The 26,739-nt window shown below is 38.3% G+C and overlaps 1 protein-coding gene and 1 pseudogene across 1 annotated transcript; both read left to right on the top strand.

Moving 5' to 3' along the window:
* Nucleotides 1-3,651: 3,651 nt before the first annotated feature.
* Nucleotides 3,652-4,890, top strand: LOC124104736 (sequestosome-1-like; annotated as a pseudogene).
* A 6,739-nt stretch (nucleotides 4,891-11,629) lies between these two features.
* On the top strand, nucleotides 11,630-26,370 carry Gatm (glycine amidinotransferase). Its single transcript, XM_046461471.2, has 9 exons — nucleotides 11,630-11,794; nucleotides 13,548-13,766; nucleotides 19,468-19,663; nucleotides 20,415-20,605; nucleotides 21,860-21,997; nucleotides 22,136-22,300; nucleotides 22,683-22,746; nucleotides 23,202-23,318; nucleotides 25,332-26,370. The coding sequence occupies exons 1-9, from the start codon at nucleotides 11,726-11,728 to the stop codon at nucleotides 25,442-25,444; spliced, it is 1,272 nt and encodes a 423-aa protein (XP_046317427.1). The 5' UTR covers nucleotides 11,630-11,725; the 3' UTR covers nucleotides 25,445-26,370.
* The last annotated feature ends 369 nt before the right edge of the window (nucleotides 26,371-26,739 follow it).

Genomic DNA, 26,739 nt, shown 5'->3' with positions numbered 1-26,739 from the left:
ATCAGTGCCATAAATATTTATCTTAATTGGTTGCATATGAAACTCTGGTAATTATTGTATTTTTCCAGCAATAAATTGGCTGCCAAGTCAGAAATTTGGTTGCTACCAAGATGAGCCAGAAAAGCATAGTGAGTGTTTCATGTTGCAGACACACTCTTATGGGAATGTTGGTATGCATGAAATCTGTCCCCTGAGGTGAGTTAATTGCTGACACATGAACAACATAACTTTATAGAAAAGGCAGTCTGTTGGCTATCATAGTCTGCGATTTCTAAATCAGGCCTTCCTTAAAAACAAACAAACAAACAAAACAAAAACAAAAACAAAAAACCTCACACTTCTCAGACTACACCATTTCCATTTTATGGTATATCTGGCCCAGGCTTTGCCATATGCAGTCTTGGTTATTTGTTTTGCTTTTAAATTTTGAATAACATGGTAGTAAAGAGAATTTAGGGCTCCCAAGCAAAAGTTTAAAATTTTCTCCTACTCTGGCCCTAATCTGGAAAAGGTGGCTGAAAAAATTCTAGGGGAGTAGTTTGGGCTTTAAGAATGAAATGAGGGACAAAATCTAGGGACAGTTGTCCTCCCACCACTATGGTGTCCAAATAATATTTCCTACAAATCCAGGAATTGTTTGTGGGTAGAGGCATCTTTACAAATTTACCAATTTTGAGTAATTCTATTTGATCGAGACTTTCTTTAACAGATAGAACATTACTGTGGTAAAAATTTAAGTGATCCCAGATGCAGGGGATAAATACTTTCTGTTGGAATGTTGCCCAAGACAAGTAGGACTATTAAAGAGTGGTGTTGAACACTAGCAAATGTTGATTCTCCATTTCTCATGACCCAACAAGAGAAGTGCCTTTTGTTGGGAAATTTTGAAAAATTCCCCCTCATCAGCTACAAGTGAGATAGACAAGAGGGAAATAGCAAACACAGATCTAAGCAGACCCTGCAAAGTGTACAACAGAGAGACAGACAGAAGTGCCTTCCCACGCTAATCTCCCTTTCCTACCAGATCAGTGTGGACATAAGAGGAGCCAGGTGTCTGTGGGAGGTTTTCTCCCAGAGCGGTGTCTACAGTTTTCTTGGGGGCAGAGTTGCAAGGGAAAATAACTGTGACAACAAAAGTTCTTTCTAAACAGACACAAGACCCTTTGCTTTCAAAAAAGTTAGCATTTAGTTATTTTTTTTTCTGATTATAAATGTAATAATTATCATACAGAAAAGTATACAAGTTGCATAAAATTTTAAAAAAAGAATGTAAAGATTATACCCATTACATCTCTATCCAAAGATAAACACTGTTATTGAAATTTTGGTGAATTTCTTCCCAGGATTTTATTTGCATGTGTATTTGACATGTTTGAGAGACCACTGTATATACAATTTCCCATGCTAATCTTTTTATCTTAATACCATAAGAATTTTCCTAGGTTTTTAAAAAAATTCTTTGTAAACATTCTTTTTAGCAGCTGTGTGTTCCATCCTATGATGAAATTTAAATATTCTAAATCCTAAATTTATTCATTCACTTGAGAAATATTAAGAAAAAATTATTTATTCATCTAAGAGCCAAGAACTTTGTCAAACACTGAATATATTGTAATTTTTTAAATTGTTGTCAATTAAACAGATTGGTCAATCTGTTTCTTATTTTATAGCATTTTTTAAAAGATGTAGAGCAGAAATGAAAAATAGTAAGTCATATTGGAAAAGGTGGCTGAAAAATTCTAGTTTGGGCTTTAAGAATGAATGGGAGACAAAATCTTGGGACAGTGGTCCTCCCACCACTGTGGTGTCCAAATAATATTTCCTGCAAATCCAGGAATTGTTTGTGGGTAGAGCCATCTTTGTGGCACTGATTGTATGAAACATAATAATAGAGATTCACTAATTTCTATATGGTTTCTGGAATTGTACAATTCACCTTCCTCACTCTTAAGCTCTGTCTAGATCTGACTCACCTTCCCTGGCCAGCACTACCAGTGCCAGGGTGTTGGATTAAGAAAAGGAAGTGTGCCAACTTAGGGAGAGACTTGGGGCACAGCTTCTTCAGCAGGGTGGATGAAGCTATTTTAGCTCCTGCTAAAAGTCTTATGGTTGAACTCAAGTGGGGTGAATATGTAGTGTATTTCCAAAGAACTGTCCCAATGGAACAGACCCTTCTGGAACATTCTTCTTCTTCCCTTATTTGACTGCAGTGCAGTGATTTGACTACCCATGCTTAAATATCTTTTCTTACTTCATAGAGTTTTCAATAGAACATCCAGGCCATTCCTGAGTTTGCTCAGAGCCCCCACACTATGTTCTGTTCTCTATCTTTAGCATTCAGTTATAACCTACATAAGTTCAGTTTATCAAAGTACAGTATTATCCTAAGAAAGAGAATTATTTGATAAAGAGCTCCTGTAAGAAAAACTTAAAGATATCCTAAAAGATAAACAGTAGCATGTGACACAGCATGAAGCTTACAGGAGAGGATCTAATATTGGGAGTAGCTGGACTGCATATATATATATATATATATATATATATATATATATATATATATACACACTCACACATATACCATGCAACAGATATTCCTCAAGAGAATTTATGGGAGTATAAGTGGCATAGAAGTTAAGGGCACAGGCTTTTTGTATTTTGGCTCTATCGGCCACTTAGCGGATTTAAACTCTGAAGGCAGTTTCTTCATCTAAACAAGAATACCTCATAGATGAATAACTATAACATTTGTGAAGTTATGTTAGTCAGTTAGTGGCGGATGGAAAATTGCTCATCTTATGGCAACTGGAAAGCAGTAGGGCGGGGGAGCAGGGGACACGAAATAACTTCACAGGGCATGTTGGTAACCTACTTGCTCTGACCATGCCCCACTACCTACTGTTTCCACCACCTCCTTGTAGTCCATTCAATTATCAATGGATCAGTCCCCAGGTGAAGTTAGAGCCCCATGATCCAATCACTTCCCAATGTTCTCTGAGCATTTATTGATTGGGGAGCAAACCTTCAATACATGATCCTTTGAAGGACTTTCTAGATCCCAACCATAACAGAAATCCTTATCTGCACATTGAAAGTGCCCAGTAAATCACAGCAAGTGCAGACCCTCTTTAATTTGTGATGGGGTTACATTCTGACAAAGTTGAAAGTGCTGTAAGTAAAAAATGCATGTAATACATCTAACCTCCCAAGCATCATAGCGTATCTGCAGTATCCTGTCAAGGTCAGTTGTTTCCTCTGTGGATTCTGTGGGTGACAGGGAGTTGTGGCTCGCTGCCACTGCCCAGCACACCCAAGCATATCAGACTGTATATCACTGGGGAAAGAAAAGATCACGATTCAGAATTTGAAGTACAGTTTCTATGGGTATGCCTATTGTTTTCATACCATTATAAAATCAAAAATTGGTAAACTGAACCACTCACAGTCAGGGATTGTCCATCATTAAGTACAGTAAAAGTGTACTTAATTATGGTAAAAAAAAAAAAAAAAAAAAAAAAAAACCAACAACATTGAGACCCAGCTGTGTTCCTGCTGTTAGACTTGCGGTTGTGGCTGGCGTCTCTCAAGGTGAAGGCCCACCTTTGGGGCAAGGAGGAAGCAGAGCGCGAGATCCTCCGTTTCTGCTTCTGTTTCAGCCCTGAGCTCCAGGCGGATGCCAAGGCCACTGCCCGCCCAGGCCCCTGAGAGCGGCTACTGAGCCGGGTGGTCGCCTTGTTCCCCCGCGCTGCGTCCGGGCGGCTTCCAGACGCACTACCGCGATGAGGATGGAGACTTGGTTGCATTTTCCAGTGATGGGGAGCTGACAATGGCCATGTCCTACGTGAAGGATGACATCTTTCGCATCTACATTAAAAAGAAGAAGGAGTGTCGGCGATATCATCGTGCGCGTGTGCTCAGGAGGCACCCCGCAGCATGTGCACCCCAATGTGATCCGTGATGGTTGCAATGGGCCTGCCGTAGGAACTTGCTGTAAGTACAGTGTGTGCCCAGACTATGCCTGTGTGGTGTCTGTGAGGGGAACGGCATGCACAGTGAGCACAGGGAACTCCTGTTCCCCAGGCCCCTTTGGGCACCATTCTGGGGGCTTCTTTCACAGCCGCTGGCTGCGGAAGTTGAAACATAGGCAGGCTGGGAGATGGGTCCACCAAGAAACTGGAGCCCATGTCCTCCTTGAGCGGGAGATACCCGCCCCCACCCCACAGCAGAATCAGCTTCTGGTCCATGGGAGGATCCCAGTGTGAATTTCCTCAAGAATGTAGGGGAGAGCATGGCAGCTGCCCTCGGCCCTCTGGGTATTGAAGTTGATGTTGGTGTGGAACATGCAGGAAAAAGAAGCCACCTGACACCTGTCTCCCCAGAAAGCTCCAGCACAGAAGACAAGTGTAGTTCTCAGCCAAGCAGCTGCTCTTCCAAACCCAGCAAACCAGATGGGAATGGTGAGAGTATGGCACAGTCACTGGCAGAGCAAATGAAAACGATTGCCCTGGAGTTGCTGGGGCAGCCTGAGGAACAGATGGAGTCTGATAACTATCCTGCAGGAAACGAGGACTGGACTCATTTGTCTTCAAAAGAAGTGGACCCATCTACAGGTGAACTGCAGTCTCTACAGATGCCAGAATCAGAAGGGCCAAGCTCTCTGAACCCTTCCCAGGAAGGATCCACAGGGATGTAGGAAGCTGCTTTGTACCTACATCTTCCACCAGAGGCTGACCCCCCCCCCACCCTCTGCTGATTGAGTCACTCTCCCAGATGCTGTCCATGGAGTTCTTGAATGAAGGCAGCTGGCTCACCAGGCTTCTACAAACCCAACATTACAACATTGGGGCTGTTCTGGTTACTATCAAGTATTCGAAACACCCACCGCCATTGTGACAACATTTGTGTCTATCCCATACTCCTTTTTTGTCTCATAGTTGCTTTGAATTAGCAGGGCCTCTGAAAGGGCCAGTTTCTCAGCATTCTTCTTCCAGAATCTATGGGTGGGGATGCGTGAAGACATTCAGGGCAGTGGGACAAGTAACATGAAGGGAGAGTTGCAAGTGTGTGAGAAGTACCAGTTTCCCCTGTCCAAGGCCTTGCCCTGGCTGGGGAGGGCAAGGACATGCCTGCATACTCCTCTCCCTGCCATCACACCAGCAGTTCAGAATGTCTTGCCTAATGGCTTTCTGCTTTTTCTTTAAAAAAAAAAATGATTAATAGTATACTGACATTTTTTTTTTTCCAAGAAATTGGAATGTTGTCAGGGAGTGAATGGAGGAGGCTCCTACAGGAGTACCAGGGAGGAGGGGCAGCCAGGCTTGTGGGTTTCCTGCTTGGGGCTGGAGGGCTCAAAGGGGAGGTTTGAGCTGTGGTTTTCATTGGATATTGCCTCCTTGTGTCATGACTACTCTGGTTTTTTCTATTTCCAAATGTGTCATTTGTTTTTAAAGTAAGAAAATTCCTCTGTAGCCATCTGTTATCTGATTTGTAAACAACCTATAATTTAATGGTACAAGCACTTTAAAAATATATTGAGCACCATTATGGAATAGGGCTATGTGGTAACACCCCCTCCCCCCACAGCCCCCATCCCACACACAGAGACTTTCATAGTTTATGTAAACTGAGTTTTTCTGTATGGGTTAATTTACACTAAAATGATAATATTACCTTTTTCAGAAGGGTGGATTAGATTTATTACATTATTGATTGGTTTCTAAGCAAGTCTCAAAGGCTCCTCCAAAATACAGGAATGTTGGTGATAGTATCTTTTACAAGCCCCTTGTTTCTTTTAGAGTAAATTATATTTACTTCACTTTTATTTACTCTAAAAGAGAAACTCCCCTTCAGTCACATAGCTCTGATGATACATTTCATAATTTTTAGAAAAAAATAAAAGGCTATTTAGCCACAGTGTCTCTTGCAATATATTTAAAGGAGTATTCTCCTTTTGTGATTTTAAAGAAATATTAATTTTGCCTTCTTTGAAAGAAGGATGTTAGTTAGTTCCTGAAAATAGGCATCAGTTCCTCCCTAAATAAAATCTTTCAATTTTTCTCTCTCCTAAGATTGAGGTAACAAGAAATATGTACAAATAGCCAATAAGCATACTTAAAAAATGATCAACATCAGTAATCATTAGGGAAATACAAATCAAAACCACAATGAGGTACTACCATACATCCATTAGAATAACTGTAATCAATATAATCAAAAAGATAGACAATAACAAATACTTGAAAGGATATAGAGAAATGGGAAGCCTAAGACATCACTGGTAGGAATGTAAAGATGGAGCAGTCACCGGAAAAACAGTGTGTCAATTCCTCAAAACATTAAAAATGGAATGGAATATGACACAGCAACTTCCTTCCTAGGTATATCTCCAAGAAAAATAAATAAAAACCTTTAAGCCAGGTATTGTGACTGAAGGTTTAGGAGGCGGAGGCAGGAGGATCGCAAGTACAAACCCAGACTCAGCAACTTAGCAAGGGTCTAAGGAACTTAGCAAGACCTGTTGCTAAATAAAATATTTTTTAAAGGTCTGGGGATGTGGCTGAGTGGTTAAACGCCCCTGGATTTAATCTCCAGGATCCACCCCCCCAAAAAAAAAACTTTGTCCACACAAAAATTTGTACATGTATATTCATAACAGCATTATTCATAACAGCCAAGAATATAGTATTTTCACCAGCTGATGAATAGATAACAAAATGTGGCATGCCCATATGATGGAATATTACTGGGCCCTAGAAAGGAATGCAGTACCCATGCAAGTTACAATATGGATGAACCTTAAAAACATATGAAGCAAAAAAAGCCAGACCCAAAAGGCCATATATTACATAGTTCCATTTATGTGAGATTCTCAGAAAAGGTAAATTAGTTGATAAAAAGTAGATTACTGGTTGCCAGGGGATGAAGGGGGTGTCTGCTAATAGGTAGAACATTTCTTTGAGGAAATAATGAGAACATCCTGAAATTAGCTGCACAACCCTGCGAATATACTAAAACCTACTGAATTGTGTACTCTTTTTTTAATTTTTTTTTAGTTGTTGGTAGACCTTTATTTTATTTATTTATATGCGGTGCTGAGACTTGAACCCAGTGCCTCATACATGCTAGGCTAGCACTGTACTACTGAGCTACAACCCCAGCCCTGAATTGTGTACTCTTAAGGGAAAACTTCATGCTATGTGAATTATACCTCAATAAAACTGGATTTTAAAAAAAGAATGAAATGAGGCTGAAACAAATGCAGTTGCTTTTCCATTAACAAAAATTGCCTACCATGTACTTTGATATCAAGACAATATCAGATGAGTTGACCTTTGCCTTAGTTTAGGTTTAGTTAGGACCTAAAAAGGAGAATAGTGTTTAGTGTTTTTGAATTCCAGAAGGGTGTCTGAAGACTAAAGAGAAAGATGGTCTGTTGGAGCTGACTCCAGATGTTTCTTCCTGTTTTCTTGAAGTCAAATCAGTTTAAGTGCTGAGTTAAACTGAAATTATATTAAATACTGGAGAAAGCTGGGTGTTAATTTGGCTAGAACTACTGTTTTTGCAGTTGCCTTCTGATGAAAGAATCTACCTTGTTAAGAAATGCTAGGCAGTAAAAACTTAGCTGTTCTTAGCTAATAAAATCCTTAAAAGTATTTGTAAGGAGACAGTGCTGTGGCCACTTGCACAAGATTTTATTTGAAATCAAAGATGGCAAAATATCAGAGGGAGGTCTGGGCTTAAGGAGCAGCACTAAAGGACTGAGTGAGGTCTCTGCTTTGTCAGGCACTATGCTAGGTGTACAGTGGTCCTTAAGGAGCCAACGTCTCAGTGAGAGACTAGCTATTAACAAGAGACAAATGATTAGCAGGCAATTCCAGGGAAGTATGATAAATACAATGGCTAGAACACAAAAGGGTTGTAGGAACAGACAAGTTCCGCAGCATTTCAGGTCCAGAAAGTAAATTTTATCATTTACCCAGAATTGACTAGGCAGGCAGGGAAGAGAGAACATTAAAAGAAATATACTTGAGAGAAAGGACTGAACTGAACTACATTTGCCAAACTCCTCAGACTTTGAGAGAGAAGCTAGAATACTGATTTGATTGTCAAATGAGGACCCTATCTTTCCAGCCACCAGATCACTGGCCTGCAGGATAAATCCTTCTCCATGCCAAGGTTCCCAGGAATGAGGTTACATAGTGAGCTCAAAATTTGGAGGAGGTCAATGAATAGTCTTGAGGGAGATTTCATCAAAATCCATGACATTATTTTTGTCCTCGGGTTTTACATTTCCTGGGACTAGAATATTCTGATGCCATCCTTAGAGTTGAATTAATAGACTGATAGATTGATAAGGCACTCAGGCTTCCTTTTTAAATTCTCCATATTGATAGCCACACCTCCAATAATGCAGTCCATTAAATATATTTTTGTTTATTTATTAGGTAATTCATTCAAGTGTTCAAAATTCAAAGGTACAATAAAATTTATAGTAAAAAACTCACCCCTGTCCCCCAGCCAGCCAGGTCCCTTCCCCAGAACAATCTATGTTATTAATATCTTGTGTATCTTTCCAGAGATATTTTATTAATGCAGTACAAATAATACCTTTTTTAAAAAGCACATCTTTTTAAATGTATATTCTAGTCATGAGGATATATTTTAGCTACATGTTTAATTTTATTAATATCATTTTTTTCTGATTTGTACCTATAGTGTAGGAGATAGGATATCCTGTCTCCTACACTATAGGTACAAATGTGTCTTAGAATGGGTGATTTCTGCACATAGCTTGTATCATCCACTGAGTGCATATATCAGTTTCACAGACCATCTGTATCTCTAACTGCTAGAAATACTTAACTCTCTTCATTTGCCCCCTATATACAGGTTCTGATATCAGTCATGAAATGAAATAGTAAAAATCTTACAACAGGCTCTTTTGTTGTTCATTTTGCTGACCCAATGACTTTATTAGTTTTTCTTCTATTTTAATATTAGCACACATTTCATAAAGTCTGAATTTTGTTGGAATCTGGTAGAGTTTGGCATATATTTTAAGCAACAGTGATGAGAGAGAAACTGAAAACAATCTTTTCCCATGCTTCTGCTGTGTTTTCTGTTCCTTGTTCTTTTAACCTCTCTTATTCCTCACTACCTAAATTATGCCTTTAAATTAACCTACAAGGGTATACTACTATTAGATTTGAATACGCATAACCATCAAGTATGAGACTACCAAGATCCTAAAATTATTAGTTCAATCTAAGTTATCGGGAGAATGGAAGGCAAGGCAAGAGTTCACACTAGTCCATTTCTTCTAAATAAGGCAGCAACTAAAGATCAAGGCATTTTCAAGGCATTGTCTGTTATCTGTAGCCTTCCCTTATATCTGACTCATATTTGTCTCTATTTTCACGATTTAATTTCTCAAGCCAGGGGCACATTGCCAAAGACCATTTGAAACCACAAGAGTTTCAAAGAACACCCAAAGGGCTAGTGGGTGTAGAGTTGGCCCAGTATTAGGCAAACTACCCAATATGGAAGACTTGAGCTTTCATTTGATGAAGTCATTCCAAAAATTGTTACAGATTTTTTTAAGAACAAAAAAATAAAATATAAAGGAAAAGGATGAGGGGAGTGCTTTGATTTGCTTTTATAAAGTAGGACTGTTTTGGTGGCTCTATCCACACATTTCTTCCTGGATTTTAAGAGGTTAAGAGTAGCTGTATGGCCATTATAAGAGGGTTTTGTTGTTGTTGTTGTTGTTGATGTTGTTGTTGTTTAATGTAAATCTAATGACACCCTAGCCTTATTTTTACTCAGTATTCCTGGTTCTTATATTTGCAAAATTAAAATAGTGTCTTTAATGGGTTACATGAAGATTTCTCCTATCTTAGAAAGATATGATATAGGGGAAGTCAAAGCCTTGTTTTGTATATTTACCATCTTCATAAGTTCATTTTACTGAGAAGGAGCTCATCTCTGGCTACCCTAAGGACACTAAGAGAAGCAGACCTCAGAAGTGGCTGCATTTTTCTGTTGGGAGAGGTACTTTTTAAATTTTGAGAAATGTTAGTGGTTTCCCAAAGCCCTCACTAAAAGAAATGTTTAGAAATTCTGTTCCAGGTCACACAGCATGTTAGTAGCAGAGTTAAGGTGTAAACCTAGACTTACTGGCTCCTTTCACAGTATTATGACATTCGTTACAGTGGTAACATATTACCTCATATTCACATAACTCTTAGTGCTATACCAGTTTCTGCTTGTACAATCTCTCATTTAGGCCCTCCACAGCCCCATGTACTAGGACAATAAATGCAATTGTTCTCACTTTGCAGATAACAAAATGGCAACTCAAGAAGACGCACATAGTCTAGGACAGCCAAGACTAAAACGCAATTCTCCAAATTCCTTCTCCAAGGCTCTTCCCACCATGCCATTCTGTTTGGTGCCTTCCATCAATGAACATAGGAAAACAAGTTTGAGACCCCAGGTGGTTGAAAATAAAACAGGTGGTTGAAAATGAATAGTTATGGAGCTGGGGTGGTGGCTCAATGGTAGAGCACTTGTCTTGCACATGGGAGGCACTGAGTTCGATCCCCAGCACCACATAAAAATAAATAAACAAAATAAAGACATTGGGTCCATCTACAACTAACAAAATTTTTTTAAAAAGAAAATGAATAGTTACATATTTGTAAGTACAAAAATGAAATATTTGAGTCTCTTGTCTCTTCTGCTGTTGTTCTCTAACACATTTCCAGCATTAAGATTTTGCTCTGTGAGGGGACTAATTTTTTTTCTACAATAACCCCCTAATCAATTTGAAACACATGTAGTTGAAGGAAAGAAGTTATCTGTAGCTTTCCCTTATTTCTGATTCATATTTGTCTCTATTTTCATGATTTAGTTTCTCAAGCCAGGGGCACATTGCCAAAGACCATTTGAAACCACAAGGGTTTCAAAGAACACCAGAAGGGCTAGTAGGTGGAAAGCGCAGCACCCAGGCAGCAGATGACCTGAATTCCACACCTAGTTTCCACGAACCCAGTATTGACCCCAAGAAGCCATCTAATCTTTGGGTGGTTCTATTCTGTAAAATCTGGGGGCTGTGTTAGTACACATATGTGAATTTAAACCTAAGACTGCACTCACACTTCGCATATTTAAATATTTTTAAATATTTCTTTTTAGATAATAGATGGATACAATACCTTTATTTAGTTAGTTTAATGTGGTGCTGAGGCTAGAACCCAGTGCCTCACACGTGCTAGGCAAGTGCTCTACCCACAACTCCAGACCCTTAATTTTTTATGGTACATTTAAAACAACATATAGAGAGAACATAAATTTTCTTTCGTCGGAAGTTGAGTCCTCACCTCTTCCCTGACATTAGTGGGCTTCCTGCCGCAGTCCTGCGGCGTGCAGCAGAACCCAGTCAGGGGACGGACAAGCTAAAAAAAGGGCAAGTCCGGAGACTTGACCTCGGCCAGCGGTAGTTCCCGAAAACTCCTAATTCGGGGCGGCCGGGGGCCGCGGCCCAGGCTCCGGCCACCTGTTCGGTGCAGCCAATGGGGCCATGGGGGTGGCCCGGGCGGGGCGCGGCTACAAAAGGCTGTGGCCGCGCGCGTCCGCACATCCCGCTCCAGGCGCGCTCTCGGGAGGCTCAGGCGAAGGCTGCCGAGCGCCGGGAACATTCCGCTCGAGGACCAGATCGGCCGGGGCGATGCTGCGGGTGCGGTGTCTGCGCGGCGGGAGCCGCGGAGCCGAAGCGGTGCACTACATCGGGTCTCGGGTGCGTGCGCCGCCCGCCTGGTCTGGCGACCGCCTGTCTCCCCCTCGCTGGGTTCCGCGCGGACCGGAGGCCCCGCTCTCTCCCCCAGCCGCCTTTTCTAGCTTTCCACACTCTGAATTGCATGCCAATGTCCCTTCTGTTCCTTCTTGGAAGCTTGGCTGCCGCAGCGCAGGGGGCACCACCTTCCTCAGACAGACCTTAGTTTGCTCCATCGAGCTTCGAGCGGAGGCGAGGGTTGGGAACTAGGGACTCCTTAGTAAAAGGGTGGCATTGTTGAGGTCCAGAGCCTTGCATAGGCATAGAGTTCGGGGAGTTTCGGGAAAATGCGTATGAGGTGGATGGATGGGGAGAAGAGGCCAAGTGGGAATCGGAACTGAGAGCAAGCAAACAGCTTGTCCGGAGTCTTAAAAGGAGTTGGAATGAATTCATCCTGTCTCCAGACTTTCTACCCCGTCCCCTTCCTCTGATTTCCTGGGATGTCAGCACAGACCCTCTCTTGCCTCTCAGATAGGAATAGCTCGGCGGTCCTTCCGGGCTATCAGCCACCCTGGAAACAGCTGATGCTCTCCGTCTTGCTTTAATCTCCATCTCTGCGCCCCTACTGCCCTCCTTCCTTTTTAAAAAGAGGAGAGGGATTTAGGAGCCTAGGGTTTGCGTAGTGGAAGAGGGACTCTTCCTGCTTTAGATTTATAGATCCTTCATTTTTAAAAGTTTTTTTTTTTTTTAATTCTTAGATCTTTCTAGTTTAAGTTGTGCCTGGGTTAATCCTTATCTTGGCTAGGGTACTGTGGACCATCTGTAGAACAGTGCAGATGGCAGCTGGTCACTTTCAAAACTGAAGTGCTAAAGAATGTGAATTGCATGTCAGAGATGGGAAAAAAATGATTTGAAGCTGATTGTTCTGAAAGATGGGATCCTTTACAAATGCTTGCACATTGTTATTTGGGGAAAAAAGAAGTAAGCCTAATATTAATATTGGTAACCTTTGGTACTGAGGGGGAAAGGAGGCTCCTGCCTACAGCTGAACTTGGCAGGGAGGTATGAGACAACTTTTTGGGAAGAACGTGACCCATCACCTGCAGAAGAGTTGCTGAAAGCTGGATAAGGATGGACTGCAAAAACCTGTTCTGAAATAAGTGGGGGAGTATGGTCACTGGGGACAAAATCTCTTCTGGGGGATTTTTAAAAGTTAACAGCAATTAACATAATAGATAAAAAGAGAATATATGAATACACAAGAAGGTGAAAAATAACCTGTAATCCTTCACAGGTTTGTAGAAAGTATACCATGCAAAAGTCAGACGACTTGGCTTGAATTAGGTATTTGATAAAAGCTTGATAACTAGATTTGTTTAATCAGCTATTTGACCTTGTGCAGGATCCATAAAATGAACATATTAAGAGGTTTGCTAATTAACTAACAGGATTAAATTTGAAGGTAAAAGGATACATGTCAAGTATTTTAAAGGTCAAAACTACAACTCATTATAGTTGTATGGATCCAATTTGCCAATTACAAAAGCACATCAAGGATGGAATGGTTGTACATATTATTAGCATGAGTAGTATTGATTTAATTCAATAATACCCAGTTCCTGTGAACTGTTAACATCTGGTTTATGTTCTCCTTTAGGATTTTAAATGTCTGGCTGTGTTATGCTGGGTTTTCACTCCTCACCCCATCTCCACTTCCTCCTACCTCCTAATATGGAATGAGGCTACATGATAAACTTTTTGTTGTTGTTTTTGAAAGCTTGGAAGAACCTTCACAGGATGGGTGCAGCGAACTTTCCAGAGCACCCAGGCAGCTACAGTTTCCTCCCGGAACTCCTGCGCAGCTGATGACAAGGCCACAGATCCTTTGCCCAAGGACTGTCCTGTCTCCTCTTACAACGAATGGGACCCCTTAGAGGAAGTGATAGTGGGCAGAGCAGAAAATGCCTGTGTCCCACCATTCACGGTGGAAGTGAAGGTAAACAGAACTTTTGTGTGTGTGGAAGTGGGTTCTTTCCTCACCTGCTGCTGCCTGGGCTCTGCTGCCATCCTCTGGAACTGCTTTCACTTTAGCAGGGAGGGGTTCATTTTAAATGATCTTGCTTTTGACACTTCTATGGTATTTGACACTATTTATACCAATTCCTTTCTTCTTCAAACTTTCCCAGGATCCTGAGACACCTTTCTGGGAACATAAGTTCTTTCACTGATTCTCACAATGTAACACAGCCTATAATGTTGAACAGAATTTCACTTTTGGTTCCCTTCTCTTAGCCATTCCGACAGCTTCAGGGCCTTTCTCTACTGTGCTCTAGATTGCACTCTAGATCAATACTTTAAACCTAAAGTATTCTTTGTCACAGAACCTCAAACTTGGCACATGTAGAGTTCAGTTGCCAGTCATCCTGTTTCATTTGTTCCTTTTAATTTTTAGGTGTTCCTGTTCAGTCAAGTTAAAACACCACGTGGTCATCTTTGATTTCTCCTTTAGTCACATTCTTCACATCCATTCTCCAAGATTTAACAAGTCTTTTGTCAAAAATGAATCTTGTCTCCATATCCTGCCTCTGTCTTAAGTCAGGAGCTCATCTGTTCCTAGACTATTGCAGTTAACTCCTAACTTGTCTCTGCCATTCACTCTACTCCACAGACCATATTCCAGCTACTATCAAAGTGATTTTTTTTAAACCCAAATTTGATCATATTACTCATCCTGCCCCTTTACTTTGATAGCCCTCCCATTGCTTAGGAAATGTTCTCACTGTATTCAGGCTGGTTCTGGCTGCAGTTCCAGGACTCCCCATTTCAATCATTGTCTCATGTTAGAGATGAGCTAGTATGGCAGGTTAGCAGATATTCATTCCTGTGTAAGTTGCTTTCTCCTCTAATATTCCACCCTGGTTTTCAACAGACTTTGTAAGAAAAATATATAATCCTTAACAAGCCCCATGCCTTTTCTCCCACCCAACTCTCCACTTATTTTCCTACACCCTCTTGAATGTAAATTAAACCTACAGCTAGCTCCAATGATACCTTTCCCAAAGTCTTCCAGAACTTTCCTGGCAACAAGGCATATTTCTCTTTTTAAAAATGCCTAGTATTTTTCATCTGTATATTTTTATGACCAGGGACCCCAAAGACTCATATTTAGATGGTACACTACATAAGGGTCCCCTATCTCAGGGAGTACCTTCCCCATCATATAAGAAGCTTAAGCTAATAATGGATTACAAATATGTCTTAAATTTACTTAAGTTCTTCCTGAATATTTTACATCTGTAATATAGATTGAGGAAGAAAGTCTGAAACAGTACTGTCATCAGCAGAAATATTGCCTACCATGTAACAGGGTTCTAGAGAAATTAACACAGAAGAACTGCCTAACTACTTGGTGAAATAAGTTGTTCACAAAGAAATAAATACCAAGTATCTTGTGCCCACTGCTGGCAAGGCTGTGCTAGGAGAGTAAAGAAAAACACATGACCAGGTGCTGAATGGTTAGGAAGTCTTCTGGAAGTGGCTTTTGAGTTAGATCTGGAGGACATGGCAGTAGAAAAAGTAATACTTTCTTCTGATTGTTCTGATATTTTGAAATTTGAACAGATAAATTTACATATTCTAAAAAGCATGGTCTTTTAAACTCTTTTCTTAAAAAGAAGTTGCCTCCTCCCCTAACCATTTTTTTAAAGTTGTATATGGACACAATACCTTTATTTATGTATTTTTTTGTGATGCTGAGAATCAAACCCAGTGCCTCACATGTGCTAGGCAAGTGCTCTACCACTGAGCCACAACCCCAGCCCTCAATAGTTATATTTTTACTTGTCTTAAAATTTTTTGTTTTTGTGCTGGGGATTGAACCCAGAAGCACTTTACCCCTGAGTTAAATCCTCAGCCATTTTTATTTTTATTTTCAGACAGTGGTATGCACCACTGCACCTGGCTAAAATTATTGACTTTGATATCATGTGATCTTATGGAATTAGAATTCTTTTTTTTAAATTTGGTTTTTAGTTTTAGGTGGACACAATATCTTTATTTTTACGTAGTGCTCAGGATCAAACCCAGTGCCTCATGCATTCTAGGTGAGCACTCTACCACTGAGCCATATTCCCAGCCCTGGAATTAGAATTCTTAGATATTATTTAGAGTTGTCACTTGATTTATGACTTTAGACTTTGTAGCTTCATGGGTTTGTAGAAAGTATACCATGCAAAAGTCAGACAACTTGGCTTTAATTAGGTATTTGATAAAAGCTTGATAGCTAGATTTGGCTAATCAGCTATTTGACCTTGTGCAGAATCCATAAGTTTCAGGGCACTAGTAAAATGAACATATTAAGAGGTTTGCTAATTGCCTAACAGGATTAAATTTGAAGATAAAAGGATACATATCAAGTATTTTAAAGGTCAAAACTACAACTCATTATAGTTGTATGGATCCAATTTGCCAATTACAAAAGCACATCAAGGATGGAATGGTTGTACATATTAGTAGCATGAGTAGTATTGATTTAATTCATTTTTCTGGTTATTTGTATTTTATTTGACAAGCTAAGCTAGGTCCTAAAAGAGCAGAAAGTAAATCAAACATATGCATGGCCCCTAGAAGGCAGAAAAAAATGAACACAGGTACATTAATCAGCTAGGGAACAATAAGATAAAATAATGTAGTAAAATAAAATAGGCAATTAGAGTGCAAGATACGTTGGAAGATATACATACTAAAGAAATTTTAAGGAAAGCAGTGGGGAACATAGTTGTCAGGAAGCCACTTTTTGAAAGCTAAGTGTTTTTTTATTCTGCAAAACTTAGTAAATACTTGCTTACGGGTTTGCTTTTGTCTATTTTATTTTAAATATATCCCTTGATAGAGGACCTTTTACAAACTCTTAGATTAATTAAGGTTAATGTAATATGAGTTTTTACTTTCAATAGAAAGTAAGTTTCTATTGATATTTCTTTGCATTCCAAAGACAGTATTTTAAAAAATCATTTGGCAAACCCCAATAAAAAGGATTTTAGGCTCCGGAGGGCTATAAAGTTTCCAGGAATGTAGCCACATCCTTGCAAAGGATTGTTGAAAAGATCATATGCTATGCATCTAATATAGTGTTCATTACTTGCAGACACTTGGTAAATGATTGCTAACTCATTTAGCAGGGTTATAAAGCAAGTGTAAGCAATGTTCAACTATCTTTTGGAAAATGTAATTTGCCCTAATCATGTGCACTTTGTCCAACCTTTGCCAGATTATAAGCTTTACAGACTCACACTTGTTCAAGTAACTTTTTTTCTCCCAGGAAAGTTTAAATATTTATCAAGGCAAGCTTCACTCTGCAGAAATAGTCACACAAGACACTTTGGAATGAGCCTGGCAAGACAACATAACTGTGTGCCTGCTGTAGCTCAGTGTTAAATTTTCAAAGGCTTCTTGTCTTTAGTGGATTGTAGGAGATGTGCCTGGCATGAGAAGGAGGACATGGCGAATAGACAAGTAGTACCAGGAATATAAAAAGAGTCATTATTATCTTCTCTTTCTGGTTGCTGCTGCAAAAATTCCTAGGGGTAAAATGCTGGAATGCTTTTGTTTCGTTTTTCTAAGAATGGACTGACCTTAAAAATATTCAAATGTTTAATAGTTGAGATAATAGTTTTTGTGGGTCAGAAATTGAGCCTGCTATTTGACTCTATATGTCCCAAAGTAAAAGAACTAGTTAATGATCTGAACAGGGGTCAGCAAACTTTTTCTGTATAGGGCCAGATAATAAATAATTCAGGCTTTACAGAACTTAGGTCTGTGTTACTAACACTCAACTTTCCCATCTTATTGTAATGCCAAAGCAGCCATAGGCAGTTTGCAGACAAATGAATATGCCTGTGTTCCCATAAAACTTTATTTATAAAACAAGAAGTGGGCCAGTTTTGGCCTGTGGACCTTAGTTTACCAACCCCCTTTTTAAGCTTCACTGGCATTCTTCATATTTCTAAAGATCAATTTTTCAGCTTTTCCTTTTCCTCCAGGCTAGGTTCCGGACTAACTGATGTGAACCTAAATACTGAACTAAAAAGCAGCAAGTCTGCATTCATGTATTTGATATTTATCAAAGAGAAGTAAAAAATGGAAGTATAGGTACAAACCTAGAAAAAATATGTCTTTGACATTAAAAATCCAGACTTGTAGACATTTAGTCAAGCCTTTATGGGCAAAAATCATTGGGAATGATATGAACTATCGTAAGCAATTTCAGTTTTAAACATTTTTGTACACTTCTCGGGATGCTAAGGCAGGAGGATTACAAGTTCAAGGCCAGCCTTAGCAATTTAATAAGGTCCCATACAACTTAATGAGACTATATCTCAAAAAAATAAAAAATAAAAAAGGGCTGAGGAGGTGACTTAGTCATAAAGCACCTCTGACTTCAACCCCTAATAACCCCCCACCCCCAAAAGTTTTTATACATCAAGTTAAAAATGTTCAAACCAATAGAGCATAGTCAAGCCCCTTACTCTTTCCAGAATACTGTGAGAATCAACCTTGGAGTTCTAGGCCTGCTTGTCTAGGTAGTAAATGAGCAAGTGACCTCCCTGAGCCTCTTCCCTTACATGTGAAACGAACATATAAATACCTGCTCTGTCTCTTGGGTAGGAGTGTCAGGAGTACCAATTAAGAGCCCATCTGGATAAAGTAGACACACTCTTTCACACATTATCCAGTTTTGCCCTTTTCTTTCTAGTACTACTATCTGCAAGTGTTTGATTTATGATGGAAACCTTCATATTGGTCATGATCAGTCCTGGTAGTTGGGTAGTTAATTAGTGATACAGAAAAATATTTAAAAAATTAACTGCCTTGAACATGTTTTCAACTAAAAATATGTAGATTTATGTGGATTTGCCAAATTTTTAATGAAGACCTGAGCCTTTTTCTTAGAGACTGGATTCTCTGATTGGAGACCTGCTTCAACTATCTTGATAAATTGTGAGATGCATCATATGCATGTCCCAGCATCTATCTTTATATGGAGAACTTGGTTATGCAAAACAGTCTAAATACAGAATCTTTCTAAACTTGTAAATTTTTGCATATAATTTCTGAAAACTTTCTATATGTTAAAAACTTATGAATTCTGCCAGGCGTGGTGGTACATGCCTGTAATCCCAGCAGCTTGGGAGGCTGAGGTAGAAGGATTGCAAGTTCAAAGCCAGCCTCAGCACCTTAGTAAGGCCCTAAGCAACTTAGCAAGACCCTGTCTCAAAATGCAAAATAAAAAAGGCTGGGGATGTGGCTCAGTGGTTCTTTTATTTTCTTATGCTGGTTTAGTTGTTGTCTAGTTTATTTTCTTTGAGGCTGATAGGAGTGCTTAAGTTCTATTTTGTCTGTGAAGTATAGCCAAGAAGATTCCAAGCTTGTCTGGGGGCAGACATGCTGTGAGTGATTGGGCATGAGATCTGAGGCCGAAGGATCCAAAGGCCTCAAATATCAAGATACTTTAGAACTCTTCATTCAACAAATATTGAGTGTCTGCCAGTATGCTTCATGCTGGGGATCAACAGTGTATAAAACATGGTTCTAGTCTTAATTCGATTACATTTTACAGAGTTGTTCACCACCCATTAACCTACCATGAAGTGTGTTTTTCTCCGATAATTATTTCATTTACTTTCTTCTGCTTCTAGGCCAACACATATGAAAAGCACTGGTCATTTTACCAGAAGTATGGAGGCCATTTTTTTCCCAAAGATCATTTGAAAAAGGCTGTTGCTGAAATTGAAGAAATGTGCAATATTTTAAAAATGGAAGGTGTGACAGTGAGAAGGCCTGATCCCATTGACTGGTCATTTAATTATAAAACTCCTGATTTTGAGTCTACGGGTAAGTGTAGCTCCTTGATTTTTTAATTTCTTTCTTAACTATGTGGGAAGAAAGCTCTGAGAATTTCTTGGATACTTCTTTGTTCTATCAATCCCTCAAAAATTTATAGATATTTAGGAACAGTTAGTTATGATTAAGATATACACATTCTAAACTTGATTGTAAATCTGTTGGAGTCTCCTTGAAAGAAGTAGTTTTTCCTAAACTTTATAGTCATCTTCTTACAAAAGAACAGTGAATTCTGTTTAATTTTACTTAATAACAGAAATTAAAAGGATAATAGAAACATTCCCATTTTCCTTTTAATTGTCTTTGCTGTCCAAGTGTTCTTGTGCTTGAGTTCCATAATTTCTAGTTCCAAAATGATCTTTGGCCCAATCTTTATTTCATGATACTGATAGTCCTTTAAGAACTCTGTTTCTGTATAGCAAAAAAGGACCTACAAATGGAACGGGCCTGGTAATTCAAGATCTCTTTAAACAGCCATTTTATTGCTTCATTTTTTTTTTCCTTTTTTGCTTAGCTTCCTTGCTCCTAGTCAGAATTCATGTTAGCATTCTAATATGTATCATTTGATTTTTTTCCATTTTTACATAATTATTTGCATATACACATAAACAGGGTTTTTAATAATTTCTTTTTTAAAAAAAGATTGCATCATATTATATAGACTTTTCTGTCCTGGAAATGTGTATTACTGAGGTGGTAATACAGAACTTTTATTTTTTTATGGAACTTTTTGGTCTGACAGGTTTATACAGTGCGATGCCTCGAGACATCCTGATAGTGGTGGGAAATGAGATTATAGAGGCACCCATGGCATGGCGTGCTCGCTTTTTTGAGTACCGAGCATATAGGTCAATTATCAAAGACTACTTTCATCGGGGTGCCAAGTGGACAACAGCTCCTAAGCCCACAATGGCTGATGAGCTTTATGACCAGGTGAGTCCTATTTATAGACTATTTTCTTAATAGCTTTTCTAAATAATCCACAAAGAGGTTCTCTGATATCTGATATATGTTGTGCATTTCAGAAACTGAGAACCTAATGTTTGCCTGATTTTTAAAAAGTGATTGTGTTATGATGAAAATAAGAGTAAATAATCTTATGATAATAATACTAATGATAATAACTCACATTTATTTGTTGTTTATCTTGTATTGGGTTTTGGGCTTAGCTCTTAATTTACTTCCTCAATCATGTTTATTCTTCACAACAAATGTAGGAGGAAGTAGTATCATTTTATCACGGGGAGGAAAACTTGGCATGAGGTTATACTGCTATTAATTAGTGGAGCCAGAAAAGTCACTAAGCTGAAGTCTTTCCTTCTAGAAAAAGAACTGGGTCTATAAGCCAGATTCATAATAAAATGAAATACACAGTTAGCCTTTCCTATCTGTAGATTCTGCATCTGTGGATTCAACCAACTACAAATCAAAACCAGTTTTTAAAAATTGTGCCTACGATGAACACGTATATACATTTTTTTCTTGACATTATTCCCAAAACAGTACAGCACAACTATTTACCTATATTTACCTATTACATTAGGTATTATAAGTAATCTAGAGATGATTGAAGGTATATAAGAAGATATTCGTAGATTTTAGACAAATAACTGCTATTTTATATAAGGGTCTTGAGCATCCACAGATATTGAGAGATGACTGTGTGTCTCTTACTATTTAATCATTTATAGGGAATCTTTAAAAATAAAAATTTCTTCCAGGAGTTTAAAGACAGAAATAATAAATTAATTCCACCATACTCAAATTTGGCAGGGGAAGCACAACATCTCATATGATGGTGTGAGTAGGCTCAGAACCAAATTCCTTTTCTAAGAAAAACAGAGTGACTTCATCCTGTTGATTTGCAGTGCTACAGATAGCTATGTAAATCCAGTACGGGTCATGAAATATTTTCAGAATCAATTACTACCCTGAACCACTCCTTTCTAAGTATCAGGTAATTACTGTAATGCATAGGATTTTTTGTTGTGGTGGTGATGGTAGTGGTGGATTTGTTGTTATGGTGTTTAACATGGACCTACATCTTTCCTTTGCCTGTTTTAGTCTGGAACTGAGGAGTAGTACTTTGAGAAGGATGATGTTGAACTAATGTTTTTAGTAATGTATAACCTTCTAAGTTCCTTATGAAACCAATACATTGTGTGTGTTCATTCTTATTCCTGTTAGGATTATCCCATCCATTCTGTGGAAGACAGACACAAATTGGCTGCTCAGGGAAAATTTGTGACGACTGAGTTTGAGCCGTGCTTTGATGCTGCTGATTTCATTCGTGCTGGAAGAGATATATTTGTACAGAGAAGCCAGGTTATAAAAGTTGCCTCTGAAATTTCATACTTTATTACTGTGTTTTTTCTAATGTAAAATATTTTCTTCTTACATATGTTAGTTTTATAAACATAGAACCAAATCTTTACAGATTATATGTATTCCTTTTATTTTCAGGTTACAAACTACTTGGGCATTGAATGGATGCGTAGGCATCTTGCCCCAGAATACAGAGTACATATCGTTTCCTTTAAAGACCCTAATCCAATGCATATTGATGCCACCTTCAATATCATTGGGCCTGGTCTTGTGCTTTCCAACCCTGACCGGCCATGTCACCAGGTAAGAGAGTTCTTATGGCACTGGACAAGCAATAGAGCCTGGCAACCAAAGTAATTACCACCTTATTTTAAGTACTTCCAAGGTTCCTAATGGTTCTAAATGACAAATTCAGCAATGTTCAAGCATATTATGATCAAACATTGGATTGCTTATGGTGTGTTTATTACAAGATGTCCAATGATCAGAAATACATATTATTACTGTGATAATTAGTATTATCATCAGACTTTGACTTTAGCTGCCTATATTATCAAAGTATTAAGTTTGTGTGTATTAGTGTGATAACTTGCCAAAAAGATATTAATGATGAGGGCTATCAGAGACCAAGAATAAGAATAATAAACATGGGAGTAAGCCTCTTGGGATTATTTTGGTCTTGCAGATTGATCTTTTCAAGAAAGCAGGATGGACCATAGTTACTCCTCCAAAACCGGTCATCCCAGATGGTACGTTAACTTTTATATACTTAGAAACTAAAATGAATACTTCAGTGACAGGAATCATTTATCTATAGAGAGCAGCCCAAATTTTAGCCAATTAGAGAAAATGTTTCCCCAGTAAAGAGTGAAGTGTTGACTATGAGTGCTAAAACCAGGCTGGGACTCGTGTTTTCAGGTTTTCCTTCCACAGAGAGTGAAAGCTAGAAGAAAGAATAAAACAACATCACATAAAGCAAGTTATGACTTCTTATAAGAAAACAGGATGAAGTCCAAATGTGTGATGAATATGGATTGATTCATAAGGTTTATAGATAAATTGTTTTAAGATGATTAAAGTAAGTTTTCACATGAAAAGTGAATTACCAAAAGCATTTAGCTGTCACTCTAATCTCCATTACTTGTATGTAATTCCTTACTTTAAACAAATGACATTTTTAAATTTATTATTTGCCCCTTTTCAGATCATCCACTCTGGATGTCATCCAAATGGCTTTCCATGAATGTCTTAATGCTAGATGAGAAACGTGTTATGGTGGATGCCAATGAAGTCCCAATTCAAAAGATGTTTGAGAAGCTGGGTAGGTAACAAACAGTGCAACATGCTATCATATGTGAAAGTGTTTAATGTACTGAAGAAATGACCTGCAAGTTCCTATGCATGGTTTATCTAATTCAATTGCTATCCCTTTTAGAAGTACCAAGTTATTATTTTTGTAAAAGCCAATATTTTTGTTTTCAATAAGTACAGCCTCAAAAGGTTGGAGATGTATCCAGAGATCCCCAAACACCTCCTTAGCAATAAGTTTACCAATCTTCTATGATTCAGCCAGTGTCCTAGTGCCCCTGTGTGGAGAACCAGCTACCCTTTTGCAGATGAGCATATGGATCCATCAGCACTTCCCCAAATAAGAAATTTTGAGGAAACTTTAAAAGTAGTTTAATTGTCATCACATACATTAAAGGGCTTTCAAGGGTACAGAAAATGACTTGTGTGTTCTGCAAGCAGTTAACAAAGTGTTGAACTGCAGCAGAAGGTGTCCATAGATCATTCAGCTTTGAGCTAAAGAGCAGGATTAGTTTTTATTCGAGGAGAGTTTGATAATCTTGATATTCTAAATTTAGACCAATGATTCTAAAACTATTGAGAGAAATATTAAGGAAAGAATCTTCATCTGAGTTATTATATAGAATATAGATGTATTCCTCTTATCATACTTGATGTATTTTGCATGTCAATTAAATAATGTCTAGGCAGTTTACTTGTTGAAATTGAATCACTTAAAAATTTTTTGTTTTATATTTGAGGTATTCTACTCAGCAGAAATTATTTGCCCCTTTAACACATCCTTCCTTGATGTAGTTAGTGTCCATTTTAAAAGATTGGCCTATCAGTTGTAGATTGAACAGAATCTAATGATTTGACCCCTAATATTATACCACTTTTTTTTTCTAATTTTATTAAACAAAAAATTGCTCAAGTTCAGTTTCTTTGTCTATTTATATTTTCTTGTTTCCAAACTTAAGATAGTATAAAGTACGAAATATCTGATTTATAATTTTACTTTTAGTACTTAAATTCTATTTAGAAAAAAAAAATAAAGTCTATTTAGACACAGGGAACTTCTTGATGCAAATTTCTATCAAGCAACTGAATTCCCTCTAATTCAGGATAAGCATGGCTATAGCCATCTGAATAAGAAAGACAGGTCATCCTATCAGGAAACTTGCTCATGTTTAAAAGCCCACTCCTTATCCCACATCCATTTCTTACCCCTACCCAAATCCTGCTATTATTCTTCAAAGCCTTGTGCAGTCTCATTTTCTCAGAAGCGTCCAGACAACTCAAGCCTCCTTTCTCTTCCTGATTATACCAGTGGACCCTGTAGCGACTCTCTGGCTTATCTGCCCCTTCAAAATAATGAGGGAGGAAAGTAGACAGTCTTTTAAAAACCCTACTATGTCTAACATAAAAGATTCTTCCTAAATACAGTTTTTTTAAGTACACGGTTCACATTGTATCCATGTCATTACAGGTGGCACCAGATTAAACCAGTAGTCTGATTAGGTACCTATATAACAAATAAACTCAGGTATTAAACTATCAGCTCTGTTTTGTTGTTTCCTTAAGGTGGACTGGCAAAGTTAATTCGTATCAGAAAAACTCTCCTTAGATGTGACTGCAGTCAACTTTTCAGGTTGGCTAAAGTATGCTTTTCCTACTAAGTTAACCTGGCCAAATTAGAAACAGTCTGACAAAGTGAGGCCTTCTAAAAGGCCTTGAAATTTCCGTACTGGATCATTTTTTAACATTTGATAGGTATTTCGGCTCATCCAGTCTATTGATTTGTGAACAGTTAATAGAGCAAAACTTCAGTCTCTGTTGACCTTTTGATAATGATCTTATATTAGCAGTGGAATAGAGGAGATGAAATATAGTTGGTGAACATAAAATTGAAAGAGAAAAGATCATTCTGGGTTGGGCCAGCCTCAAGGATGAGAGCCGCAGGATTCCTCCAGGTTCTTCAGGTTCACTTTCCAAAGGAGAATCATGTGAGTGTATCTAACTGACCTCGTCTGTATCTCCCATGCAGGTATCAGTACCATCAAGGTGAACATTCGTCATGCCAACTCCCTGGGAGGAGGCTTCCACTGCTGGACCTGTGATGTCCGGCGCCGGGGCACTCTTCAGTCCTACTTTGACTGAGCAGGCCTGATGGGGCATGTGGTATGGTCCCAGATCCACCTAAGAAGCTTAGGGGCAAGGTTCTTTTCCCGCTTTACAGAGTGCATGAACTGTAGTGCCTTAAACAATCATATCCTTAACAGGGGTCTCAAGCCTGGTTTACTTTTATTCCTTTTCTTTGACATAAGGACGGTAACTTCTGCTAGGTATAACTTTCTTCTCCTAAAGTTTTATTTACTATTTGGCTTCAAGTGTAAAACATTGGTGAATGTGTACCAAGACAAAAATTAGTCACTTGAGTAACTTGGCCACTAATATTTAACCATCTACCTCTGTTTTTAATTTTCTTTCCAAAAGGCAGCTTGAAATGTTGGTCCTAATCTTAATTTTTTTTCCTTTTTGGTAGACTTGTGAATGTTTTTATCACTTCTTTTTTCTAAATGAAAGACATAGAACATACCTAGATCCTAAGTAGAACTGGATAATGATTTCTTTTCTATAAAAAAAAATTGACTAGTTTTAAAAATTTTGTTTAAAAAAATAACCTCAACTATGCAGACATCAAAGTGAATTTTCCATGAATGTTTTTAATACTCTCATCTCAACATCTGTGATATGTGCACTAAAATCTTTGTCATGCAACTTACCTCATTTCAAGTGAATTATTTTAATCTTTTCCTTTCTTCCAAAAAACTTTACAGAAACATTTAGTGCAATAGCATATAGCTATCATTGCCCATCCCTCAGTTTCAGTGTTTAATATCTATTAGATACTTTGCATCTTTGGTAATCTAAGATTTGTTTACAGATATGCAAATTATTCAAAGCTTAGAGTATAAAAGCATTTTACTAATGGAGGTAAAACCTACATGTGATATGAAATAATTTTAACGTTCAATACTGTAAGTGTATTTTTATTCTAATAAACTTTTGTGTTTCTGATTGTATTTGTTACAGTTTGGCATCAGTCTCATTATTTTAATGAAGCAAATTATAGGAACGTATCTCTGAAATAATCAACACATTCCTCCCCAATTTAAACTTAATACTTGTATTCAGAAATGTTTAAGAAGATCGGATTTTAGTTTATTATTTCACTCATTCAAAAATATCTGATGAGCATAAAGGACTAATCCTAGGCCCCAGAAAGGAAAGTCTCTATTTTGGAGTTTCTCAATGTTTTCATTCATCAAAAATCTGCATAGGATGTGTAGTTGGAGTCACATATTTCAGCCATTCCCTTGCTGACTCCTTTAATCCCTTTGTATCCTGTTGTCCTTTTTTATCCATCACAGAAACACATGTTAATCTTACAC

Source organism: Marmota monax, unplaced genomic scaffold (genome assembly GCF_021218885.2).
Source record: "Marmota monax isolate L192 unplaced genomic scaffold, Marmota_monax_Labrador192_F-V1.1 WCK01_AAM20220418_F8-fsc00001, whole genome shotgun sequence".
Classification (NCBI taxonomy): Eukaryota; Metazoa; Chordata; class Mammalia; order Rodentia; family Sciuridae; genus Marmota; species Marmota monax.
Note: the sequence above shows the minus strand (reverse complement) of the source record. Positions and strands in the feature narration are given on the sequence as shown.